This window comes from Pectinophora gossypiella, chromosome 21 (genome assembly GCF_024362695.1).
Source record: "Pectinophora gossypiella chromosome 21, ilPecGoss1.1, whole genome shotgun sequence".
Lineage (NCBI taxonomy): Eukaryota > Metazoa > Arthropoda > Insecta > Lepidoptera > Gelechiidae > Pectinophora > Pectinophora gossypiella.
The window spans coordinates 9,512,539-9,535,079 of record NC_065424.1 but is presented as its reverse complement, the minus strand read 5'-3'; the positions used below and the strand labels follow the sequence as shown (position 1 = coordinate 9,535,079).

Here is a 22,541-nt window from a genome sequence, read left to right as displayed (position 1 = left end):
TTGTCAAAAAAGTTAATGTGACATGGTACCAAAGTGTATACATATTAATGCTCGTGACCGTACCCACTTTAGAACCCTGCCGCACTGTCATATTTGACATTTAAGGAGGTTTATGGTTTAATTTGTCAGAAAACTTAACCACAGGGAAAGAGTGTGCTTTACACGTGTTTATACTGTCACGAGTACTAATATGTATAAACTTTGCAACCATGTCACATTAACTTTCCTGACAAATTAAACCATAAGCCTCATTAAATGTCAAATATGATAGTGCGACAGGGTTCTAAAGTGGGTACATGATATTGCTCATGACTGTAAGTACGTAGTCGTTTCCTGACACCAGGGTTACAGTGTTTGGCAATCAACCTTATAACCCATACGATAGAAGTAGAGTCCTTTGTAGTAGACAAAGAGTGGGTACACAGACAGACAGACAGCTGGTCAAACATGCGGGTAGTGGCATAAAACTACGCGCGCCACGTCACATTATAATCACCTGTGTACATATTGTATTGTACAAGAAGTTTTGTCAAGTTACAAGTTTCAATTGTTACAGTTACAGACGCGTAACCAATTGGAATATAAAGACAAACAAGACACGCACAACGTGGTGGTTAAGTCGCAAGTCGCAAGAAGCGTAAATTAATAATACATTATGATACAAGTGGACTTCAACCTGAGCCTTCCCCGCTGTTGGTTTGCACTGTAAAATATAATAATAGGGTACTTGCCAACTAGTCAAATCAGTTACTTTTTACTAAACGTCAAAACACGAGATTGCTACGGAATTTGTTTGAAAAAGCAACGTGAACCTTTTTATTTATTAAAATTCATAAATAAATTAAATGACTTGATTGACTTGAGTATCATTGCTCGTTCGCGAAATTCACAGACGTCACTATAAGATATCTAAGTAATTGTTAATAGTTAGTTAGTTATGATGTTTCTTTTTTTACTTATCTTTATCATTGTTAGTATTTATAAAGAAAAGGGATTGTTTTTATGTTTTTGTTAATATGTGGTTCAGATTACAAAGTTTATTATAGAAATTTATTGTAGAAATAGGTATTGTTTATATATGTCGCAATAGGCATGTACCTGTAATGACTATGTGTATTGAATACTTTAGTAAATAAATATATAAAAGACTTTTTATTAGTAATCAGAATTTCATAATTTATCTTTGACCTACGAAACTACCCAATTAATTCTGGTAAACTCGTCTTTCCATCATCTTCACAGACCACAACTTTCACTCGCTAATAATTTTGGCGAGAGCGTAATAGAACCGAGGTGTGTCCAAAGCAAGATTGAGCAAGCGACGTATATTTCTTGCAATAAATGATTTCTGATTTCAAGTATGTTGAAAAATATATTTTTCAAAGCAATGTAGCTCTTTTAAGTACATAAACCAGTACAGTTTTGTTTTTAATCTAACTGTGGAGTCCTTACGTCCAGAAAATAAGGAACGCAGATAGTAAATATTTCTGTGAAGAAATAAACTGTTATTAGTAAAATATTTATTTATTTATTTATTTTATTTTATTTTATTCGGGTAGCTTACAGCCTCTTTTACAAAGTAGATATTTATATGTGTAAACAAATGCCAATTACAAAGCTACCACAGGTGAACTTAAAACATTTTACATGTCAAACGGGCTCAGTTACACAATTGTGTCCGTTGTTCTTAATAAAGATTATTCCATCTCATCTTTCATTTCATGAAATTAATTATTTTCGTTAACAAATTAACATTACAAATTCCATAATTGTACTCGTACATTTTTAATATCATCATCACTAATTTAAGAGCCACACTCTTGTCGGCGTAGCACTCTCCATTCTTGTCTCATCATCAGCCCATTAACGTCCTCACTGCTGGGGCACGGGCCTTCCCTATGGATGGATAGGGAGATCGGGCCTTAAACCATCACGCGGGCCCAGTGCGGATTGATGGTTATTAACGACCGCTAATGCAGCCGGGACCAACGGCTTAACGTGCCTTCCGAAGCACGGAGGAGCTCGAGATGAAAACTTTTTTTTGTGGTCACCCATCCTATGACCGGCCTTTGCGAAAGTTGCTTAACTTCAACAATCGCAGACCGAGCGCGTTTACCGCTGCGCCAACGAGCTCATCGTTGTAACGTCGTTGTGGTGGTCTCCGATGTGGCTGGCGAAACCGAACTTCGACTTGAAGGTCCGGTCACACGGCACACAATACAGCTGGCCTGACGAATTGAGTGTGTAGTTATAGGAGGGTTTCGGTCGAGTCTTCCGTATTTGGCGCTTTGCGTCGAGATCTTGTAAACGATTCTCTTCAAATAAATTCACGGTCTAAGAGGAGCACGATACTCGCAACTAACAGTTGGTATCTCACATGCCACGAGATTGCACGTCTTAGTGTAAGTGGTATAAAAGTCACGAATACTTCACAAGTAGTTGAGTAATGTCCATATCTTATCTGCGCGTGAGGCGCCGGTAGCTACGCACACCAGTTTTGAGGTTAAGTCAACGTTCAACGTCTGTATTGATCTTACTATTGACTGTCAGCTAGCCAATACTTAGGAGTTTAGGTCTTGTTTCCTTATTGCTAGATGTAACGGCCTCCGTGGTCCAATGGTTCGAGCGTTCGGCTTACGATCCGGAGGTCCCGGGTTCAAATCCCGGTGGGGACATATCACGAAAATCCCTAGTTTGGTTAGAACATTACAGGCTGATCACCTGACTGACCGAAAGTAAGATGGTTCGTGTTTCGGAAGGCACGTTAAGCCGTTGGTCCCGGTTACTACTTACTGATGAAAGTACGTAGTCGTTGCATGACCCATGTCAGAGGCCTTTGTCGGCTCAATATTATTATTGAGCCAGGATTAATCCTGACACCAGGGTTTTGAGTTCACAGATAGAAGCAGATTGGCAATAAGCTGACAAACGCCATACGCTTTATAATAAAAATATATGCGTCTTAGGATTTCTCATTACTCGTAACTGTGTCTACCCTGTTAGGGAATACAGGCGTGACATTTTGTGTGCGTATATGTTTGATTGGGGGGCGCAAGGCAAGAGGGAAACCACTGCTCTATTTTTCCCTAAAAATATGGAGAATGCTACACCGACAAGTGCGTGGCTCTTAAATTAGTGATGACAATATGTTTGATTATGTTCCACGTCTTCATACAATAATGTTCTAAACTCTATTATTTCGGACGAATAATCTATTGAATGTTTAATTTGTTTAAACATAACAGTTTTATCGCTGTCCAAATAGATACACGATGACGCTACGTGCTTCCTTGTATATGGTTAGGCAATATTTACTTATTATTATTTACACTTACTAATGTCATAGTTATATAAACTTCTGTAATCTCTATTGGGGTAGACAGAGATGGGAGATAACAGAGTAGCGTCGATTCATTTGAGTAAAATCGGAGCGAACGGACCGGGTGAGAGCCGTCCGCGCTGCCTATTTGCCCGACCATGTAGCTAATGCCTTTTACGGCAAATCTACAATAAGTCACGTCAAAAAAGATCTACTCTCAGGATTTCATGCTTTGGATTTGTAATTTCTATAACACTGCTCACCCTTATAGGGATACCGTGCGTGATTGACGAAATCACATCCGAATATGATTTTTCAAACTCACGCCTATTTCCCACCGGGGTAAGGAGCGACTATGGAATTCCATTTGCTTCGATCCTGACACACTTTTTTTTACCTTTGATGGGTTTGCTCTTGGCCCCAGAATTGCTCGAAGACTTGACTTACACACTCACGCTTCGATCCTGAGACACTCCTATTGCACCCTCCACATTCATCAATCGTTTGATAGACGTACGCCGTTCAGAGTAGATCGTACTAAACCTAAATACATCCCCAATTTGGTCAGTATACGGTTTTCACTCTAAGGCGGCGTATTCGTGTCAAAAGTGGCTGCAAATTGTTTCCTCAATACTTGGAGCTCTACCCACCCCATTAGAGGATTACGGGCGTGGGTGTCTCTATGTATGCAAAGAGAACCGAATCAAAATTGCAAACTCTGCGGCAGGCCGCGTAACGACCTTAGCAAGTCGAATGAACCCCGGGTCAATTATGTTATACACATAGTAGTTTTAGCAAACGGACATAATACATTAATTTACATAAGTAAATATTACGACGATACCTGTGGTACAATGGCTAGGAGCCTTGACCGCCAAACAAGAGGTCGCGAATTCCGTGAAGGCAATAGCATAGAATAAGGAACAATACTACGTATAGAACAGCAGCTCTCCGCTCCCCACCTGCGGCTTAGCTAGGTTTACCCCACCCCCCTCGAACATAGTTTAGACTTGGATCGTATGGCGTCAGACGTAACACACACAGATGCGCGTGTACGATAACGTCAATGTGTGGTGTCTGTGTAAAACGAGGTTGTTTGTATAAAGTGTCCGGGATGTGACAATAGGCAAGCGGACCACCTAGTCAATTGGAATATACTTTTTACGAAACATTAAAACGCTATACTTTTATGGAATTTGTATAGAAATATACACACAATATAACAAAGCATCACGTCTATATCACCGAAGCTCGGTAAGATGTGGGTGCTTAGTTCATCTTGCGATGGATGTACAGTCATAAGCAAATAGTTAGACAATCAAGGTATACACATAGTTAGCAACATCCAGAATGTCCAATAATTAGGGACGTTCAAGGTGGCCGTATAGATAGTAACACTCTAAGTGACGAAAAACATCGGCACAACCTGCGCGACAAAGAGCTGGTAACAACCTAATCCTCCAGATTCGCGAGATGCTTACAATGTCAAATAGTTTGGATCAATTATGTTGACAGCCTCCGTGGTCTAGTGGTTAGAGCGATAGGCTCAAGATCTGGAGGTCCGGGTTCGATTCCCGATGGGGACATTGTCGAAATCACTTTGTGAGACTGTCCTTTGTTTGGTAAGGACTTTTCAGGCTTGAATCACTTGATTGTCCGAAAAAGTAAGATGATTCCGTGCTTCGGAAGGCACGTTAAGCCGTTGGTCCCGGCTATTAGCCGTAAAAACACCTCCACCAACCCGCAGTGGAGCAGCGTGGTAGAATATGCTCCATACCCCCTCCGGTTGATTGAGGGGAGGCCTGTGCCCAGCAGTGGGACGTATATAGGCAGTTTATGTTATGTTATGTAGTCGTAAATATGACAACACTCTTTGCGCCAATGGTATTCAAGCAGTCTAGATGTTCAAAAATATGTGGAGGATTAGGTTGTTACCAACTTTTTGAACACGCAGGTTGTGCCGATGTTTTTGGTCACTTAGAGTGTTACTATCTATACGGCCACCTTGAACGTACCTAATTATTGGACATTCTGGATGTTGCTAACTATGTGTATACATTGATTGTCTAACTATTTGCTTATGACTGCACCTCTGACTACCCCAATTGGGATATAGTAGTTTAGAAATGCTACGTTAAAGGAGAATATGATACTTCGCAATTTAATCAGTTTTATCTGTTCATAGCATGTGGGTTTCCAATTTTTTAATGAATGGCGTAATACGAAGCGTAAAGATAATGCCTAGTAAGCGGGTCTTGACGTAAATTGCTATTCTAACGAAATAATGTGAAATTATTATTATAAATATTACACTAATAATGGCCACTGTGATCCAGTGGTTTGAGCGTTGGGTTCAAATCCCGGTGGGGACATATCACAAAAATCACTTTGTGATTCCTAGTTTTGTTAAGTAATGTCCTAATGAAATGTCAACCTAACCAGCTGTCAACATAATTCATATACAGCTGTCAACATAAATTAAAATTTTTAGACGGTTGTTTTAGATTTGTGCTTAAAATTGACGTGTGTTCTATAAATTTTATGCTTGTCGATTTCCCGTCCCTTTCCTTTTCGGCGGATAAGAAAATGACAGATAGAACTTGAAATAAAATTAGATAGTGTTTACAGGAATTAGCACCATTATCTATCTTTAAACGGATAGTAGGATATGTTGAGATATTTTTTGTCTCTGCCCACCCTTATAGGAACGCGAGGGTGACTATATTTTTGTATGAATGGTAACATAAGAAATATTTTGATGCACACGCAGGAAATACAAAATTACAAACAAATGAGAAATAGAGGAGTAAAACAGGCGGTCTTATTGCTAAGTGGTAATCCACTACACCTGTAGGGCTAACATGCGCAACGTGATAAAATTTTGTCACGGTAATTTTATCGATTCTGACGATATAATTATGTCTTTTGTCGATTAGTGTTAATATGGTGCTAATTCCTGTAAATACCATCTAATTTTATTTTAAGTTATATCTGTCATTTTCTTATCCGCCGAAAAGGAAAGGGACGGGTAATCGACAAGCATAAAATTTATGGAACACACGTCAATTTTAAGCACAAATATAAACCAACCGTCTAAAAATTTTACGTCAGTCAATAACCCGACACATTAATTTACTCATTCTTCCTAAAATTAAGAGCTATGAATCATCCGTCCCTTTCCTTTTCGACGGATATGAAAATGACGGATATTTAAAATAAAATTAGGCGGTGTCTGCAGGAATCGGGCCTATGTAAACCTAAATAAGTCATGTCGTTCTGTCAAAATACTCGCTAAGTTTTTTACGTTCTGTAAAAAACTTAGCGAGTTCATCAAAATTTAATGAATCGATCGATAAGTTTTTCACGTGGCCCATGTTAGCTCTGCTTGTGGTGGTGGTATTATATATACCTTAAGATTCATCGGCGCCTTGTCCTCCGTTTTGCACATCCGATCCAACATCCCATATCCTTTCGCCACCACTTTAGGACACTGCAATCCTTCACTTACAAGACTACTCGCACAAACCTCTGACATTCACACATTATCACTGCACTCTTTTTTTTAACGATACTACAATAAGTCACGTAACAAAAAAAAATCTGCACTAAAATATGTTTTCGTGTGTATGTGATCACTGTCTCGTTTTCGAGGTATTTACAAATTGTATAGATAAATAAACGGTGTGAATACGTGCGTGCGTACGCGCCGACGGTTAGGTTAGAATGACACGGCGCACTTCGCGATATCGTTTCTGGGTCAAACCGGTGGCACCACAGACAATAATCACTTTGGCAAACATATCGTGTGTACACTATTTACATTTGCGACATTACTGTGAAAGTTTGGGAGTCCTGAGAAGCGGTTCGCGTAATTTGGGAGTTAATTCGATACACGTTTTTATTATCCGTTGGCCACTGTGGGCTCGCGATCCAGAGGTACGTCTCGGGTTCAAAACCCGGTGGGGACATATCACAAAATCACTTTGTGACCGCTAGTTCGGTTATGACATTGCAGGCTGATCACTCGATTGTGCGAAAGTAAGATTCGTGTTTTGGAAGGCATGTTCTTCTGTCGTGTGGGTTGTGAGGTGACTTACCAACCTCATCAACCCTGGTGCCAGGGTTATTACTGAGCCGCCAAAGGCCCCTAACACGGCTCAAGGAAGGAACGGAAGGCATGTTAAGCAGCTACTATTTAGTAAGTAAGTATAAAAACGTTGCGTAGGCCATGTCAGGGGCCTTTGGCGGCCCAATGGCAATAGGCTCGCCCCTATTATATGGGACTTCAACATAGCTAGCGAGCAGTGTATCTACACAATATACATACATAACATAAACTGCCTATATACGTCCCACTGCTGGGCACAGGCCTCCCCTCAATCAACCGGAGGGGGTATGGAGCATATTCCACCACGCTGCTCCACTGCGGGTTGGTGGAGGTGTTTTTACGGCTAATAGCCGGGACCAACGCTTAACGTGCCCTCCGAAGCACGGAATCATCTTACTTTTTCGGACAATCAGGTGATTCAAGCCTGAAAAGTCCTTACCAAACAAAGGACAGTCTCACAAAGTGATTTTGACAATGTCCCCATCGGGAATCGAACCCGGACCTCCAGATCGTGAGCCTAACGCTCTAACCACTAGACCACGGAGGCTGGTATACTATAATATACACGTGTTGTTAATTATTATCGTCCTGTTATAAATTTTATTTACAAATACACTTAACGCGGAGGTAATTAAACATAACTATTATAAAAAACATTTTATCATTTGAACCGAAGTTGATGTGCGTAGAAAAGGCTAGTTTCCAACTAATCAAATCAGTTACTTTTTATTAAACGTCAAAACACGAAATTACTATGGAATTTGTATGAAAAAGCACACTGTGACGTCATAGAAAATAGTGAAAAAATGTCGCAATTATTGTTACATTTTTCTTAATGAAAATTAAAAAAAATATATTATTAATAAAATTATTAATTATTATTATTATTAATTATTATTTTAAAATTGATATATAAAGTTAAATAGAAAAAATACTCAGTAGTCAGAATTTTATAATTTATCTTTTAGGTGCTATCTGTATATGTATTTAAATATATTTTAGACTATGTATTTTTTACAAAAATAATATAAAAATTTAACATTACAAATAATTAAAACTATTCTATTTTTAATTAATTCTATTATTATATTTTTTATTTCTAATTTTAATTCTATTTTTCTGTGAAAATATTAATGCGATTCACAGAATACATCTACCAAGTTTCAACAGTATAGCTCTTATACATAGTTTAAGAAAAAAGTGGCTGTGACATACGGACGGACGGACAGACAGACATGACGAATCCATAAGGGTTCCGTTTTTGCCATTTGGCTACATCATCATCATCAATTTAAGAACAACGCTCTTGTCGGTGTAGCATTTTCCATTCCAGTCTATCAAAGGCCAATTCCTTGACATTTCTTTAAAATAAAAAAAATAATAATCAAAAAGAGTAATCTGTTCCACGTAAGCTCTTCTTGGTCTTCCCCTTACTCTCTTTCCTTCTATGATGTTTTTAATAAGTTCGTCGTGTCATTCAATATTCTTTATTTGCATACTATGATGGTGTACAAGTTTGTAAGTTACATAATGAGTTTCACATCACAGACCCTTGCGGGCACAACAAAATAGAAGTTTAAAAGAGAGGAGGAAGCTTTTCAAATAGTAACATCAGTATCATTAAGGTATTCACTAGTGCTATAGTAACATTTATTAATGAGAAGTTCTTTTATATTTTTAATAAAGATTTTGTCACCTTTTTCTTTTTTTAATATGTTAGGCAGTTTATTATAAATTTTGATGGCCATCACATATGGGCTAGAAGAATGTAGGACGAGTCTAGATATAGGTAAATTTAATCTTTTTCCATGACGCAATGGTGCTAATTCCTGTAAATACCATCTAATTTTATATTAAGTTATATCTGTCATTTTCTTATCCGCCGAAAAGGAAAGGGACGGGTAATCGACAAGCATAAATTTTATGGAACACACGTCAATTTTAAGCACAAATCTAAACCAACCGTCTAAAAATTTTACATCCGTCAATAACCCGACACAGTTAAGTAGACAGCACGTCAAACGGATTGCATACCAGCGACGTACCTTTTTGATTCGCCCGGGTTATTCATTCATTTACTCATTCTTCCTAAAATTTAGAGCTGTGAATCATCCGTCCCTTTCCTTTTCGACGGATATGAAAATGACGGATATAACTTAAAATAAAATTAGGCGGTGTCTGCAGGAATCGGGGCCATTGTGTCATTAGACTACGGAACCCTAAAAATGGAACAAAAGTACAGTAAAAGTAAGTAAGTAAAAATGCTCTCTTTTACCACCTCTACACCGAATGTGCCCATCACGCTCACAGAGTCACCCCGTTGGAAGCCGAGGGCAATATGCTGCGATAGGTAATGCCCGGCCCGGGAGTCGCCACCTTGCTCCCTTAGCCGTAAAAAAACTACACAATAATTTATGAATAACAATAATAATCATAAACACACAACTTTACTGTTGTAGTATCGTAAAACACGAAATAAAACCGAGTTGAAGGATTCACCTCGACCGATATCAGTGGACAGACATACAAAATACACAAACTCACGACTGTATCAGTTGGGGTAGTCAGAGGTACATCCATCGCATCGCATCATGAACTAAGTACCTACGCCTCACCGAGCTTTCTGTTAGACGTGATAGGTTAGGTGAGACATTGAAAACGGATTTCAGATTAATAAGAGAATAATGTTCAAGTAGATACATAAAATACTTTATTGAGGACAATGGACACAAAATACAGAGCTTAGGACAACATGTACAGAAAAGCACAACAGGCGGCCTTATTGCATGCAGCAATTTCTTCCAGGCAAACTTTGGGTACAGGAAAATTTTGTACAAATATAATGATAGCAATCAAGTAAGTTGATGAAAAGAAAACGAAGTAACTACCCTATTAAATTTATTTCATAAACCATCATAAGCAGCTTATATACGCCACTGCTGGGCACAGGCCTCCCTTCAATCAACCGGAGGGGGTATGGAGCATACTCCACCACGCTGTTTCACTGCAGCTGGACGGTGGAGGTATCAAGTAAATAAATAAATTAATTTACTTGACATAAAAAAATATTGCACTCAACAACACTATTTTCAACAACTTTCTTGCGATACCGTTGTGGTCCGTTTACTTAATAAATCAAGCAACCCAGACATTTATTGAGTCAGTAAGTATTATAAAGTATATTCCTGTTTATCGCAAAAGTTGTGTATCGTAAACATGGTCGGTGTTATCTGCTAACTAGATGGCCCGGCCCTGCCTACCGCGGCCTAAGACCTTTGATAAGGGGGCCAATTATAAAAAATAAAACAATATAATACATTTATATGATAGTGGGGCGATTGTGTTTGACGTGGACACTGGATAATGGATATGTGCTTTCATTGGGGGCGTGATTGTCACGTAACCAATAGTGACTAGTAGAGATGTGCCGACTAGTTGGCCAATATCATAGTCGGTGATACGGCGACTATATTCGGTCCTGAATCTCTCTCTCTTTATTTAAGAGCTGCGCTCTTGTCGGTGGAGTAATCGCCATTCATCTCTTCTTCCCGCCAAATCCTTCACCTTCTGATACGACACGACCTGCACCTTCTCTTTTGTTTCATAAATGTCCTCCTAGGTCTACCCCTTCCTCTCTCCTGAATATGTCAGCTTTAAACTGTTGAAGATACTTTTTCATTGAATTCGCCCACCATGTCAAGAACAAAGTTTCAAAGTTTTTAAAAGAACTCGTTTACCATGTACAGTCATGAGCAATAACATGTACCCAATTTAGAACCTCGTCGCACTACCATATTTGACATTTAATAAGACTTGCGGTTTCATTTGCAAAAAAGTTAATGTGACATGGTTTCAAAATGTATACATATTAGTACTCGTGACCGTACTAAATAGGTAATGGCCCCGATTCCTGCAGACACCTAATTTTACTTTAAGTTATACTTCTGCCGGGTGATACAATATTAACATAAATTGAGGAGCAGCAGGTTAGCATGGTATGGGTATGTAATGAGGGATGAAAGGCATATTACGAGGAGAGTTAGTTTTATAATTCTGCCGGGTTATAAGCCAATGTAAAAATGTTATAGGGTAGTTTTGGATTTGTGCTTAAAATTGACGTGTGTTCCATAAATTTTATGCTTGTCGATTACCCGTCCCTTTGCTTTTCGGCGGATAAGAAAATGACAGGTACAACTTAAAATAAGGACCGATGACCTATAATACAGGTTTCCACCTAGTATAGGCATCGGCCCTCCACAAAGAGATGCTGTACTCTTAACTATAAGTCAATTGTTACTGTATTTGTCTTTTTGTGGATTCTAATAATAAACTTTACTTTACTTTAATATTGCCCAACTTAACAGAGATGACTAAGCAGTGTCATAGTACAACTTACCTACTAGCTAACTAGTTAATATGTGCTAATACGCTATGCAACACGTTAATATCTGCCAACTCAGACGTCAGGCGCCGAGTGGATTATATTACGCTAATCGTGATTATATGGATTTGATTACAATGCCATAATTATGTTTAGGTATACACCGTCTGAGCGTATTTGCGAATAATATACTGGGTGTTAGTGACATAGTAACGAATACTGAGGGGGATGATTCAGACCATGATTCTGAGTTGATATCAAGTGGAATTTCCCGTCGCAAAATTCATGGCGATTCTTGCGTTTTTTAAATTATTTTCAATTTTGTACTTTTGCGATGGAAAAATCATATTAACTCGGAATAATGAGCTAAATCATCCTCCTCAGTATTCGTTACGGTGTCACTAACACCCACACGTACTTGTTTGGGGTGACCATGATTTGGAGTTGATGTCAAGTGGAATTTCCTGTCGGAAAATTCATGAAAAGTTAAGTGTTTTTTTTTTTTTTCAAATTATTTTTCAGTTTTATTTTTATGCTTTTGCGACGGAAAATTCCACTAGATATCAACTCAGAATCATGAGCCGAATCACCCCCCTCAGTATTCGTTACGATGTCACTAACACCTTTTATAATATGTATTTAATCTAGTTTTATTTTCTTTATTGTGGAATTATCACTTCTCCGCAAGACTGGGAGTGTCTCGGAGCAAAAGATAATTACATTTCTTGATAATTGGGCAGTTTCCTAGGTCAAAGATAAATTACGAAATTCTGATTACTAAATAAAAACAGGGCGGTTAAAATGACCACATCGAAGCAATTAATCTAAGAAAGCAATATTGCAATTTGACGTTTGGGCATATAAAGGTAAGTGCGCAATGCAAACAAATGCGAGATAAATTGCTTCGATGTGGCCATTTTAACCCCCCTGATCTGAAGATGACAAAAAGCGTTTTCTTTTTCTATTTAACCTGTTTATGAATTTTAATAAACAAAAATATAATAATAAGTGCGACATTTTGTCACGTTTTTCGATGACGTCACAGGTTGCTTATTCATACACATTCCGTAGTAATTTCGTGTTTTGACGTTTAGTAAAATTAACTGATTTGACTAGTTCGAAACTTCCCTATTATCGGACAATTATCACTAGTGTAAGCCATTATTCATAAATTTTTTGCATAATAATTTGGATAACTCTATGAAAAAAAAAACCCACGACAAACAAAGCACAAAGTCACGTAAAACAGGTTCAAGTCGTTAGTTCAGCCGGTAAAGCGCAAATAGAGTTGTCCAAAGCGCAAACCGAGTAGCACAATAAGTGACGTCAAATAGATATAGCAAGCAAGTGATAATAATAAATTAACAAGTCCTTCTATCGCAGTCAAATTGTGTATGCACGAATATGTAGGGCAAAGTCGAACTTGTTCCGTTTCCAAAGAGACACACCCACCAGCATACCTACCTATACGTAACGTCAGGATAATATAAGTTAATACAAATATTGTGTCATATATTTATGTGGGTATACATAAACAGGCTATATACGCCCCACAGCCGGGCACAGGCCTCCCCTCAATCAACCGGAGGGGGTATGGAGCATACTCCACCACGCTGCTCCAATGCGGGTTGGTGGAGGTGTTTTTACGGCTAATAGCCGGGACCAACGGCTTAACGTGCCCTCCGAAGCACGGAATCATCTTACTTTTTCGGACAATCAGGTGATTCAAACCTGAAAAGTCCTTACCAAACAAAGGACAGTCTCACAAAGTGATTTCGACAATGTTCCCATCGGGAATCGAACCCGGACCTCCAGATCGTGAGCCTAACGCTGTAACCACTAGACCACGGAGGCTGTTATGTGGGTATAAAGTGCCCGAAATGATCGCGCGATAGAACGGTAACTCCCCGCCCCGCACCAATTTGTATCGGGCGCCGAGCTAGATTTACCTCACCCCCTCTGGGTCTTTAGTCTAAATGGCCGTAAGCCGCTAAGGAGTAAGGAGCGCATGCGTCTGACATGCACTTGTGTGGTAAGTTGACACACGGTAAGTCGCCCATCCAATGACAGATGACACCCGACGTTGTTCAACTGTCCTATACAACTTAATCGCAACTTGTTTCATAAACAAACTCGAGGGCACAATAAATGTCGAACTAGAGTATATATTATGGAAACAAGATATACGTAATATATAGAATATCACACATGAAAATGTCATTAAGCTCCTTTAAGAACGTTAAAAAGAACCAGTTACAATTAATAAAAATGACGAAGTTTCCTTAAAATTTATCTGCCATGCAATCTTTGACGACCAATAACTTGATGTTTCTAAAAACATCCCAAAAAAGTAGGTAGGACAGGAGTAGGATCCATGACTGATATATTTTTATTCCTCGACGAAGTTTTCACAAAAAATTCACACTTTGACTTCCAAATAAATCTTTGATTTGACTGTTTTCACTTTTTCAACTAGCGGTCCACTTTCTTGGCAATAGGTATGAAGTAAATAATATAAGAGAATTATCACGAAAGATATAGCAGCCGAGGCGTTTATCTCGGCACTGATGACGAAATTGAGGACTAACCTGGTAGGTATTCCACTGCTGTAGTAGGTGATGGTGGCAGGCGGTGCAGGCTCGTACGGTGCCCTGCGCGTCCTTGGGTCGCGAGCGCGGCGGCCGCGGGTGCTGCTCGTCGAAGATCGGGAAGTACGCTTGCTTATTCTGGAAACAATAAGAATATGAGGTCAGATATCAGTTTCTGAATCAGACGGGACTTCAAGCCGGAACAAGGGTGTTCATCACACCACCGAGTCCTCCTCCGCTAGTCCCGGCTTGACATGAGCTGCGGGTTCAAGTCCCGTCCATCATCCTCCTGTCCGTATCCCACTCTAGGTGTGGTCAGCACAACATGTATTCCTCATCCATTAATTTCTGTCAGTCTGAGATGACTAGGATGACTACTCACACCTTTCACATACATAATATCCTTCTTTACACAATCCATCCACACTTTCTTGGGTCGTCCCAAAATGTTCTCTTTGTGATGTAATGAGTAACACTATTCTATGTTTTTTTTTTTTAAGAACGTCTAAGGCCCTGTGCCAAGGTCTTTTTTTTTACTTTTCCCCGGCTATACAGGATGTGAAAAGCTGCAGAAGTTTTAGGCGGATGAGACGTTTGTTATGTAAAAGCTGACGATTCAAATTGTAACTATGTTAGCTACTGCATAAAGATATTTTTTAATTTGAATGGTAACCCATTAGTAATGCTCAATAGTAACCCTGACGCCAGGGTTGATGTCGGTTTTTGACGTCACAGGCCAGACGAGAGAAGAAGACGAGTTACTTAGGATTTTCAGAGTCACCATCAGTAACTTAAGAGCCGCGCTCTTGTTGGTGTAGCGTTCTCTAAGGCAGATTTTTCTACTTAAACCTTACATTACATATAAATAAGATAATATTTTAATTGCTCTGAATATTGGTTACACAGCCTCCGTGGTCTAGTGGTTAGAGCGTAAGGCTCACGATCTGGAGGTCCGGGTTCGATTCCCGATGGGGACATTATCGAAATCACTTTGTGAGACTGTCCTTTGTTTGGTAAGGGCTTTTCAGGCTTGAATCACCTGATTGTCCGAAAAAGTAAGATGATTCCGTACTTCGGAGGGCACGTTAAGCCGTTGGTCCCGACTATTAGCCGTAAAAACACCTCCACCAACCCGCATTGGAGCAGCGTGGTGGAGTATGCTCCATACCCCCTCCGGTTGATTAAGGGGAGGCCTGTGCCCAGCAGTGGGACGTATATAGGCTGTTTATGTATGTATGTATTGGTTACACATTGTCATTTCAGCTTTATGTAGCTCTTCAACCATTTTAATAACCCTCCTTGATTATGTAATTTTCAATGTTTTGTTAAACATTATCAGTCCAGTATTTTGCCATCCGAACAAATGTTTATCAGGAAAAAATATCGACGTCAAATGTTTACAAACAGTACATGTATTTAAAACAAAGTTTTTTTTTTAATTTTCTGGCCCGGTTATGAGATTTTTAAGCCAATTCTCATTGACCCCACATAGAAGCAATTCACCTAAAAAAGCAATATTGCTTTTGGCTTTTTGGCGGGAAACGGGAACGGGACAGTTGCTTTCTTTGTTGAATAATCTAAATAATTAATACGAAGTGGTGTTTTGTGGTTAATGATCGCATTAAGTTAGTCGGAAGACATTCGCGAGTGTTATTATATCGGAGTATTCAATAAACAAAGTGTATCTGCCTATTTTCGCTTCGTGCCAGGAAGCCGCTTCATAACTCGAAAGTTTATGCGGACTTTTGAGTTAATTCGTTTGGGGTTCGGAGTAGGAGTCTACTCAGAGGGTGGGGGCTTAGGTTTCATCATCATCATTCATCACCTTTCATTATTTCATTAATCATCAAGAAAGAAAAAATACTTAAGACATGGCTGTATGGGCATAGTTCCTTTTGCCTTACCCTTCGGGGAAAACAAAAAAAAAAAGCAATATTGCTTTTTGACATTTGTTGGCATTGCGCACTTAATTTTACAGGCGCAAATGTCAAAATTCAATATCGCTTTTTAGATGGATTGCTTCCAAGTGGTCTTTTTAACACCCCCAGTTGACTATGATATGATCTAACAGAGTTGAATCAAAAACAAAAAAGTCATTCAAGTTCAAGAGCCAATGACACAGGGCGGGATAAGTTACATAAACATAAATTACGTAAATAAAGTTATTGGCACGAATATTTCGATATCTTGATAGTGCTAATGTGTGTTAGCGAGTTGCATCGTGTGATTTCAGTTTAGTTTGTTATTATTATTGTTAAGTAATGGTGTGGATGATAATTGGTAAATAAATACTGGGAAAAAATATCTAAGCGCCAGGATACTATTACTATAGAGTTACAAATATTCTACGTAAAAAAGAGGGTTCTACGCCATAAACTGAATAAATATGTTTTTTTTTTGGAGGATGGAAAGGATAAGTTTGACTGAAAGAGTTACTAATAAGGAAGTGCTAGTAAGAGTAAGGGAAAAGAGACAATTATTCAGAGTTACTGAGGACAGAAGAGGCAAGATGATTGGACACTTAATAAGACACGGCGAATTTATTAAAAAAACATCATAGAAGGGAAGCTACAAGGAAAGAGAGGAAGGGGAAGACCACAAACAGTGAACGTCGTGTTTTATAATGAAGGAATTGGCCTTTGATAGACAAGAATGCAGAATGCTACACCAATAAGAGCGTGGCTCTTAAATTAGTGATGTGATGTCTTTTCATAGACATACTGTATTTACCAAGATTTAAATGTATTATTCAAGTCCTCAGCTAATTTCTTTATTTTGTATAATTTGTTACCTTTTTTCAACATCTAAACAAAATTGAAAATTAATACGTTTATACTGGATAATGTGGTTGATTGTACATGTACTTATGTGGAAATATCTTACACGTATTATTAACATATCGTGTATAATTCATTGTAATCTTATGAAAATCAATAAATATGTAATAAAAGTTGGGGCTAAATCGCGCGCGTACGCAGCGCCGTTGGCGAGCACTAATATTGTTCATAATGATCACACGCCGTCACTAGATGGCACTTATTACCACATGTAAGCTCATACACGGAAATAGAGTAATATCACACCCGGACACTTCATACAAACAACCTCGTTTTACACAGACACTACACATTGACGTTATCGTACACGCGCATCTGTGTGTGTGACTTCTGACGCCGATACGATTGAAGACTAAACTATGTCATGGGGGGGGAGGTGTTTAAACCTTTACCGTCCTATACGTAGTACTATCCCTTATTCTATGGTAATATAGCATCCAAACTACAAGACGTCGCCAGTGGCGAGCATTGGTACTAAATCTGAAATGTATAGGACTATAGATATACTAAATCACATAATAGGTAAGCGACATATCAGAGATAAGCAACTCAATGCTTTATACTGAGGGGGATGATTCATGATTCTGTCTAAATATCAAGTAGAATTGAAAATTCATGTTCTTTTTGTGTTTTTTTATTGTTTTAAATTCCATAGTTACGCGATGGAAGATTTCACTTCATAAAACTTTTGAGTTTAATAAAAATATATTAAAATATTAGAGTTGAATCATTCCCCTCTGTATTCGGTACGGTGTCACAAAAATCCTTATAAAATGGATAGACATCAACACGAAACTCATGCGCAGTTACCAAATCAGATACGCAGTTTTCATAACATTTGTTTATTTACTTCATATTATATCGAATGTGACGTCACAGCACACAGTCGATACTCGTACACAACAACATACGGCACGCGTGTTTATTTGAAAATATCACGACTTGTGATGTCGACGTTGTGTTCAACCAGTTTATATCCTGTAGAGCTAATATGCGCAACGCGATAAAATTTTAGTCGTTTTATCGACTGTCAGTACTGTTCAAAGGCGGAGGACAGGAGTCTCAGGGTGGTATTAATAAACTAATCTCAGCTGAGACGCCCTCAAGACCATGCTCAAGTTCCTGTATATAAGAACTGTCACATTGACACGATCTTGACAGCAGTCTCGAAGCTGAGGTTAGTTTATTAATACAACCCCTAGTATGGCTTTGAAAAAGACTACTCTGGGCGCCATCCCACTCGCGTCAGACAGAGTACTGCGAAGCGGAAGGCAAGAGGGAAACCACTGCCTTATTTTTTCCTAAAAAAGTAGCGTGAAAGATGCTGCACCGACAAGAGCGTGGCTCTTAAATTGATGATGATGAGCGATTGGTGCTAATATGTGAACCCAAATAAGTTATTTCGTTCTGTCAAAATACAAACAAAATCACGTGTCACGCACGCTCGTGTTAGGGAAATCGCAAACTTATCGATTTCGACAAAATTTATTGAATCGATCGATAATATTACATAATTTCATGTTGATGTTTGTTTGACAATTGTCGTGTCGTTGGTAACCCACCTTAGACCCCGATGCCGACCCCGCCGGCGTGGTCGACGACTTCCCTCAATCAGCGCTTATGCACTAGGGTCGATTAATTCTTTCAAATATTTTTCCTCTCGGACCCAACTGGGCACACTCAGGCCTGCGCTCCTCATTTGTCAAATCTACAATAAGTCATGTCAAAAAAAAAGGTAATCCACCTCACACGATAGAAGTAGAAACGAAAGCCTATTTTACCGCGCTAGACGCGATAGAGCAACGCGTGCAGATTTCACTGCTCAGTGTCCATATCAGCGTATACGCAGGGTGACCTTACGTCCCCAGTGAGTGTTCCACAATCTTGGGGTCGCGGCCCCTTGTCCCACCGTATCACCCGGGGTGTCACCCCCACCTTCGACACCCGATAGCGCTCGGTAGACGTACAAACAGATGAGATCAGGCGGACTTCAACTGCTGATAAACATGTCATTATGGAGGATATTGTAACGTTATTATTTTTGTGTGAATTCGTGATTGCCCTGTTCCGTGAACGCGTGACTTACATCTCTCTCTCTCTCCTTGGCATTTATTATTCCCACCTGATGGTGGGGTCTGCCTTCTTCGTACTTCTCTTCCACTTCTCTCTATCGGACGTGTCGTTCTCGGAGACATTGCACAAGCACAGGTCCTTTTTGACCACATCCGCCCATCTTGTTACATCGTCGGGTTCAAAAGCACTGAATTCGATTTTACGACTTTGGATTCATGTTTGGATCACAGATAATTAATATGACGTGGTTTCCAGGATTTGTGCCCGGTTAATGGGAATATGCTCGCCGCTATTACATGGGACTTAAACATAACTGGCGAGGGGTTTGACTACTTGAGCATTAACTACTTGGCCGGACAAATGGGAAGCGCTGAAGGCTCTCACCCGGTACAACATTTAAGACAACAGGCCTGAGGGTGCCCAGTTTGGCGCGAATCAGGGCGTCGTCTGAGAGGCAAAAAAATTTGAAAGAATTAATCGACCCCAGTGGGTCGATAGCTTCTTCTTATCGTGTGGGTTATGAGGTGGAATACCAGCCCCATCAACCCTGATGTCGGGGTTATGATTGAGCCGCCAAAGGCCCCTGACATGGCTCATGTAACGATTACTCACTTACATCAGTAAATAGTAACCAGGTCGATAGCGATAAGCGCTGATTGAGGGAAATCGTCGACCACGCCGGCGGGGTCGGTATCGGGGTCCTACTGGCGAGGAGTGCGTGTATGTAGTATACACCTCTGCCGACCTTCGAGGTTACAGGCGTGACGCTGTTATCTTAACAATTTCTGATATAAGTAACGTGCGGGAGCGAGAAAGTGGTATATCGCTCTCTCCCTCTAACTAATGGGGTTTACGCCTTCCTAAAACGTGATACTCACACAACACGCGATATGTCTATTAATAAACAAATAAAACTCTCTAATTTGACGACTGTTCTTTAACTGGTCTTTATTATAAGAAGTAATTATATATAATTGATAAAGTACAATGTCTTTAATGAGGCAATATCAACCACTAATTGCGCTATTTTGAGAGAAATACTATAATTAATACATTATTGCATATTATATCAGTTAGTCAGAGCCCTCGCCTGTGATCCCCAATAGGGTAGACAGAGTTGGGTCTTCACAAGTACTTGCAAGTTGGAAGGTTAAACGCGTACGACTATTTCCCTGTGTTCCCACTTTGGAAACATTCCCGCAAGTAAAAAGTTATGTAAAATAGAACATTACCACTTTGCCTTCAAGCAGATATTCTCAGAACATAAGAAAGAACAATTTGAAAGTGAGTGTCTTACTATTGAAGTTTTAAAAAAATGGTAACATTCCCGGGAATGGCACATCACTAGTTCCGAAGCACGTATGTTGTAGATACAATAAACATCAGCATATACACTCACGCCGCAACACAGTCACGCCGGGTAAACAGTGACTATGGAATTCCATTTGCTTCGATCCTGACACACTTCTCTTGCTTCCTCCACATCATCAATTGTTTCATACACGCACGCTGTGAAGTAGATCGTACTGAACCTGTTCTAAGGACATCTCCAATTTGGTCAATATACGTCCTTCTAGGTCTTCCTCTGCCAGCCCTACTATCAATCTTCGCTTTATATACCGCTTTCGTAATCCTATTATCCTTCATCCGCTCTACGCGTCCAAACCAACTTAACAGTCCCTTCTCAATCTTAGTCACTATATCGTCTTTTACGCCATATCTCCATCATCATTATCTCATTAGGTACAATAAACTTATACATATACAGCCTATATACGTCCCACTGCTAGGCACAGGCCTCCCGTCAATCAACCGGAGGGGATATGGAGCATACTCCACCACGCTGCTGCACTGCGGGTTGGTCGAGGTGTTTTATTAATAGCTGGGACCAACGGCGTAACGTGCCTTCCGAAGCACGGAATCATCCTACTTTTTCAAACAATCAGGTGATTCAAGCCTGAAAAGTCCTTACCAAACAAAGGACAGTCTCACAAAGTGATTTCGACCATGTCCCCATCGGGAATCGAACCCGGACCTCCAAATCGTGAGCCTGACTCTAACCACTAGACCACGGAGGCTGTTACGTGGCACGGTATAATATAAATAATTAAAAATCTTCCGAAATATGTTATCATCTATTTGTCTATAATATCAATATGATAGCAAGAGTAAAGGTTAAGGGAAAAATTAGTGTAGAATCTGTATCCGGTGGCGTGCTAAGAATACCTATCTAGCGGTCACCAGGCGATAGCCAGGCGACTCCTGATAGCCTGCCGACCCCAGATAGCGGCACTCTCGACAGAATCAATTTATTGCCTACTTGTATCGCTGTGACGTCACAGTCTTATACTATTATGTTGGGCGATAATTGGAAAAATAAAGTTGATATCGGCCCGGATTCCTGCAGACACCTCTTAATTTAATTTTAAGGTATACCTACCCGCCATCTTATCCGCCGAAAACGGAAAGAGACGGATGATTGGCAACTGTTTATTTTAAAATGAATAAATAACCCAGGCATATAAAATAGGCATCTCACTGGTATCCAACCCGTTTGACGTGTGCTCGCAACCTTCTGTCGGGTTATTGGTAAAATTGACGAGTGTTCCATGAATTTTATGCCCGTCGATTACCCGTCCCTTTCTTCTTCGGCGGATAAGAAAATGACAGATATAACTTAAAATAAAATTAGATGGTGTGTAGAGGAACCAGCACCATTGTTTAAATTATATATTTTTTAAACCAGTTATAACCAGTATCCACCATCCGTTGTCTCGCGTGAACAGGACGCGCCCCGACCGCCCAATTAGAGACAGAGTTCACATTAAGATAACTATAAAATATAATTAACATATAATATGCTTTTTGAAACAATCTTAAATTATTGCGTCATTTCATGAAAAAGCGTTATTAAATTATTTATGCTGGAGCGAATAAGAATTTAGAACACTTTATTATTTTATTTTCGAATAAATAACCCGGGCGAATAAAATAGGCATCTCGCTGGTATGTAATCCGTTTGACGCGCTGTCTGCTTAATTCTGTCGGGTTATTGGCTGATGTAAAATTTTTAGACTGTTGTCATATATTTCTGCTTAAAATTGACGTGTTTTCCATAAATTTTATGCCTGTCGATTACCCGTCCCTGTCTTTTTCAGCGGATACGAAAATGTTAGGTATAAATTTAAATAAAATTAGATGGTGTCTGCAGGAATTAGCACCATTTTATAATTTG

At 39.4% G+C, this 22,541-nt stretch overlaps 1 protein-coding gene across 1 annotated transcript in view; it reads right to left on the bottom strand.

Annotated features, from left to right (window-relative positions):
- Positions 1-22,541, bottom strand: part of LOC126376756 (uncharacterized) — a 248,491-nt gene that overhangs the window by 128,361 nt on the left and 97,589 nt on the right. Inside the window, exon 7 of the mRNA XM_050024326.1 lies at positions 14,397-14,534. Within this exon, the coding sequence (XP_049880283.1) occupies positions 14,397-14,534 (138 nt within the window). The remainder of the gene's footprint in view (positions 1-14,396; positions 14,535-22,541) is intronic.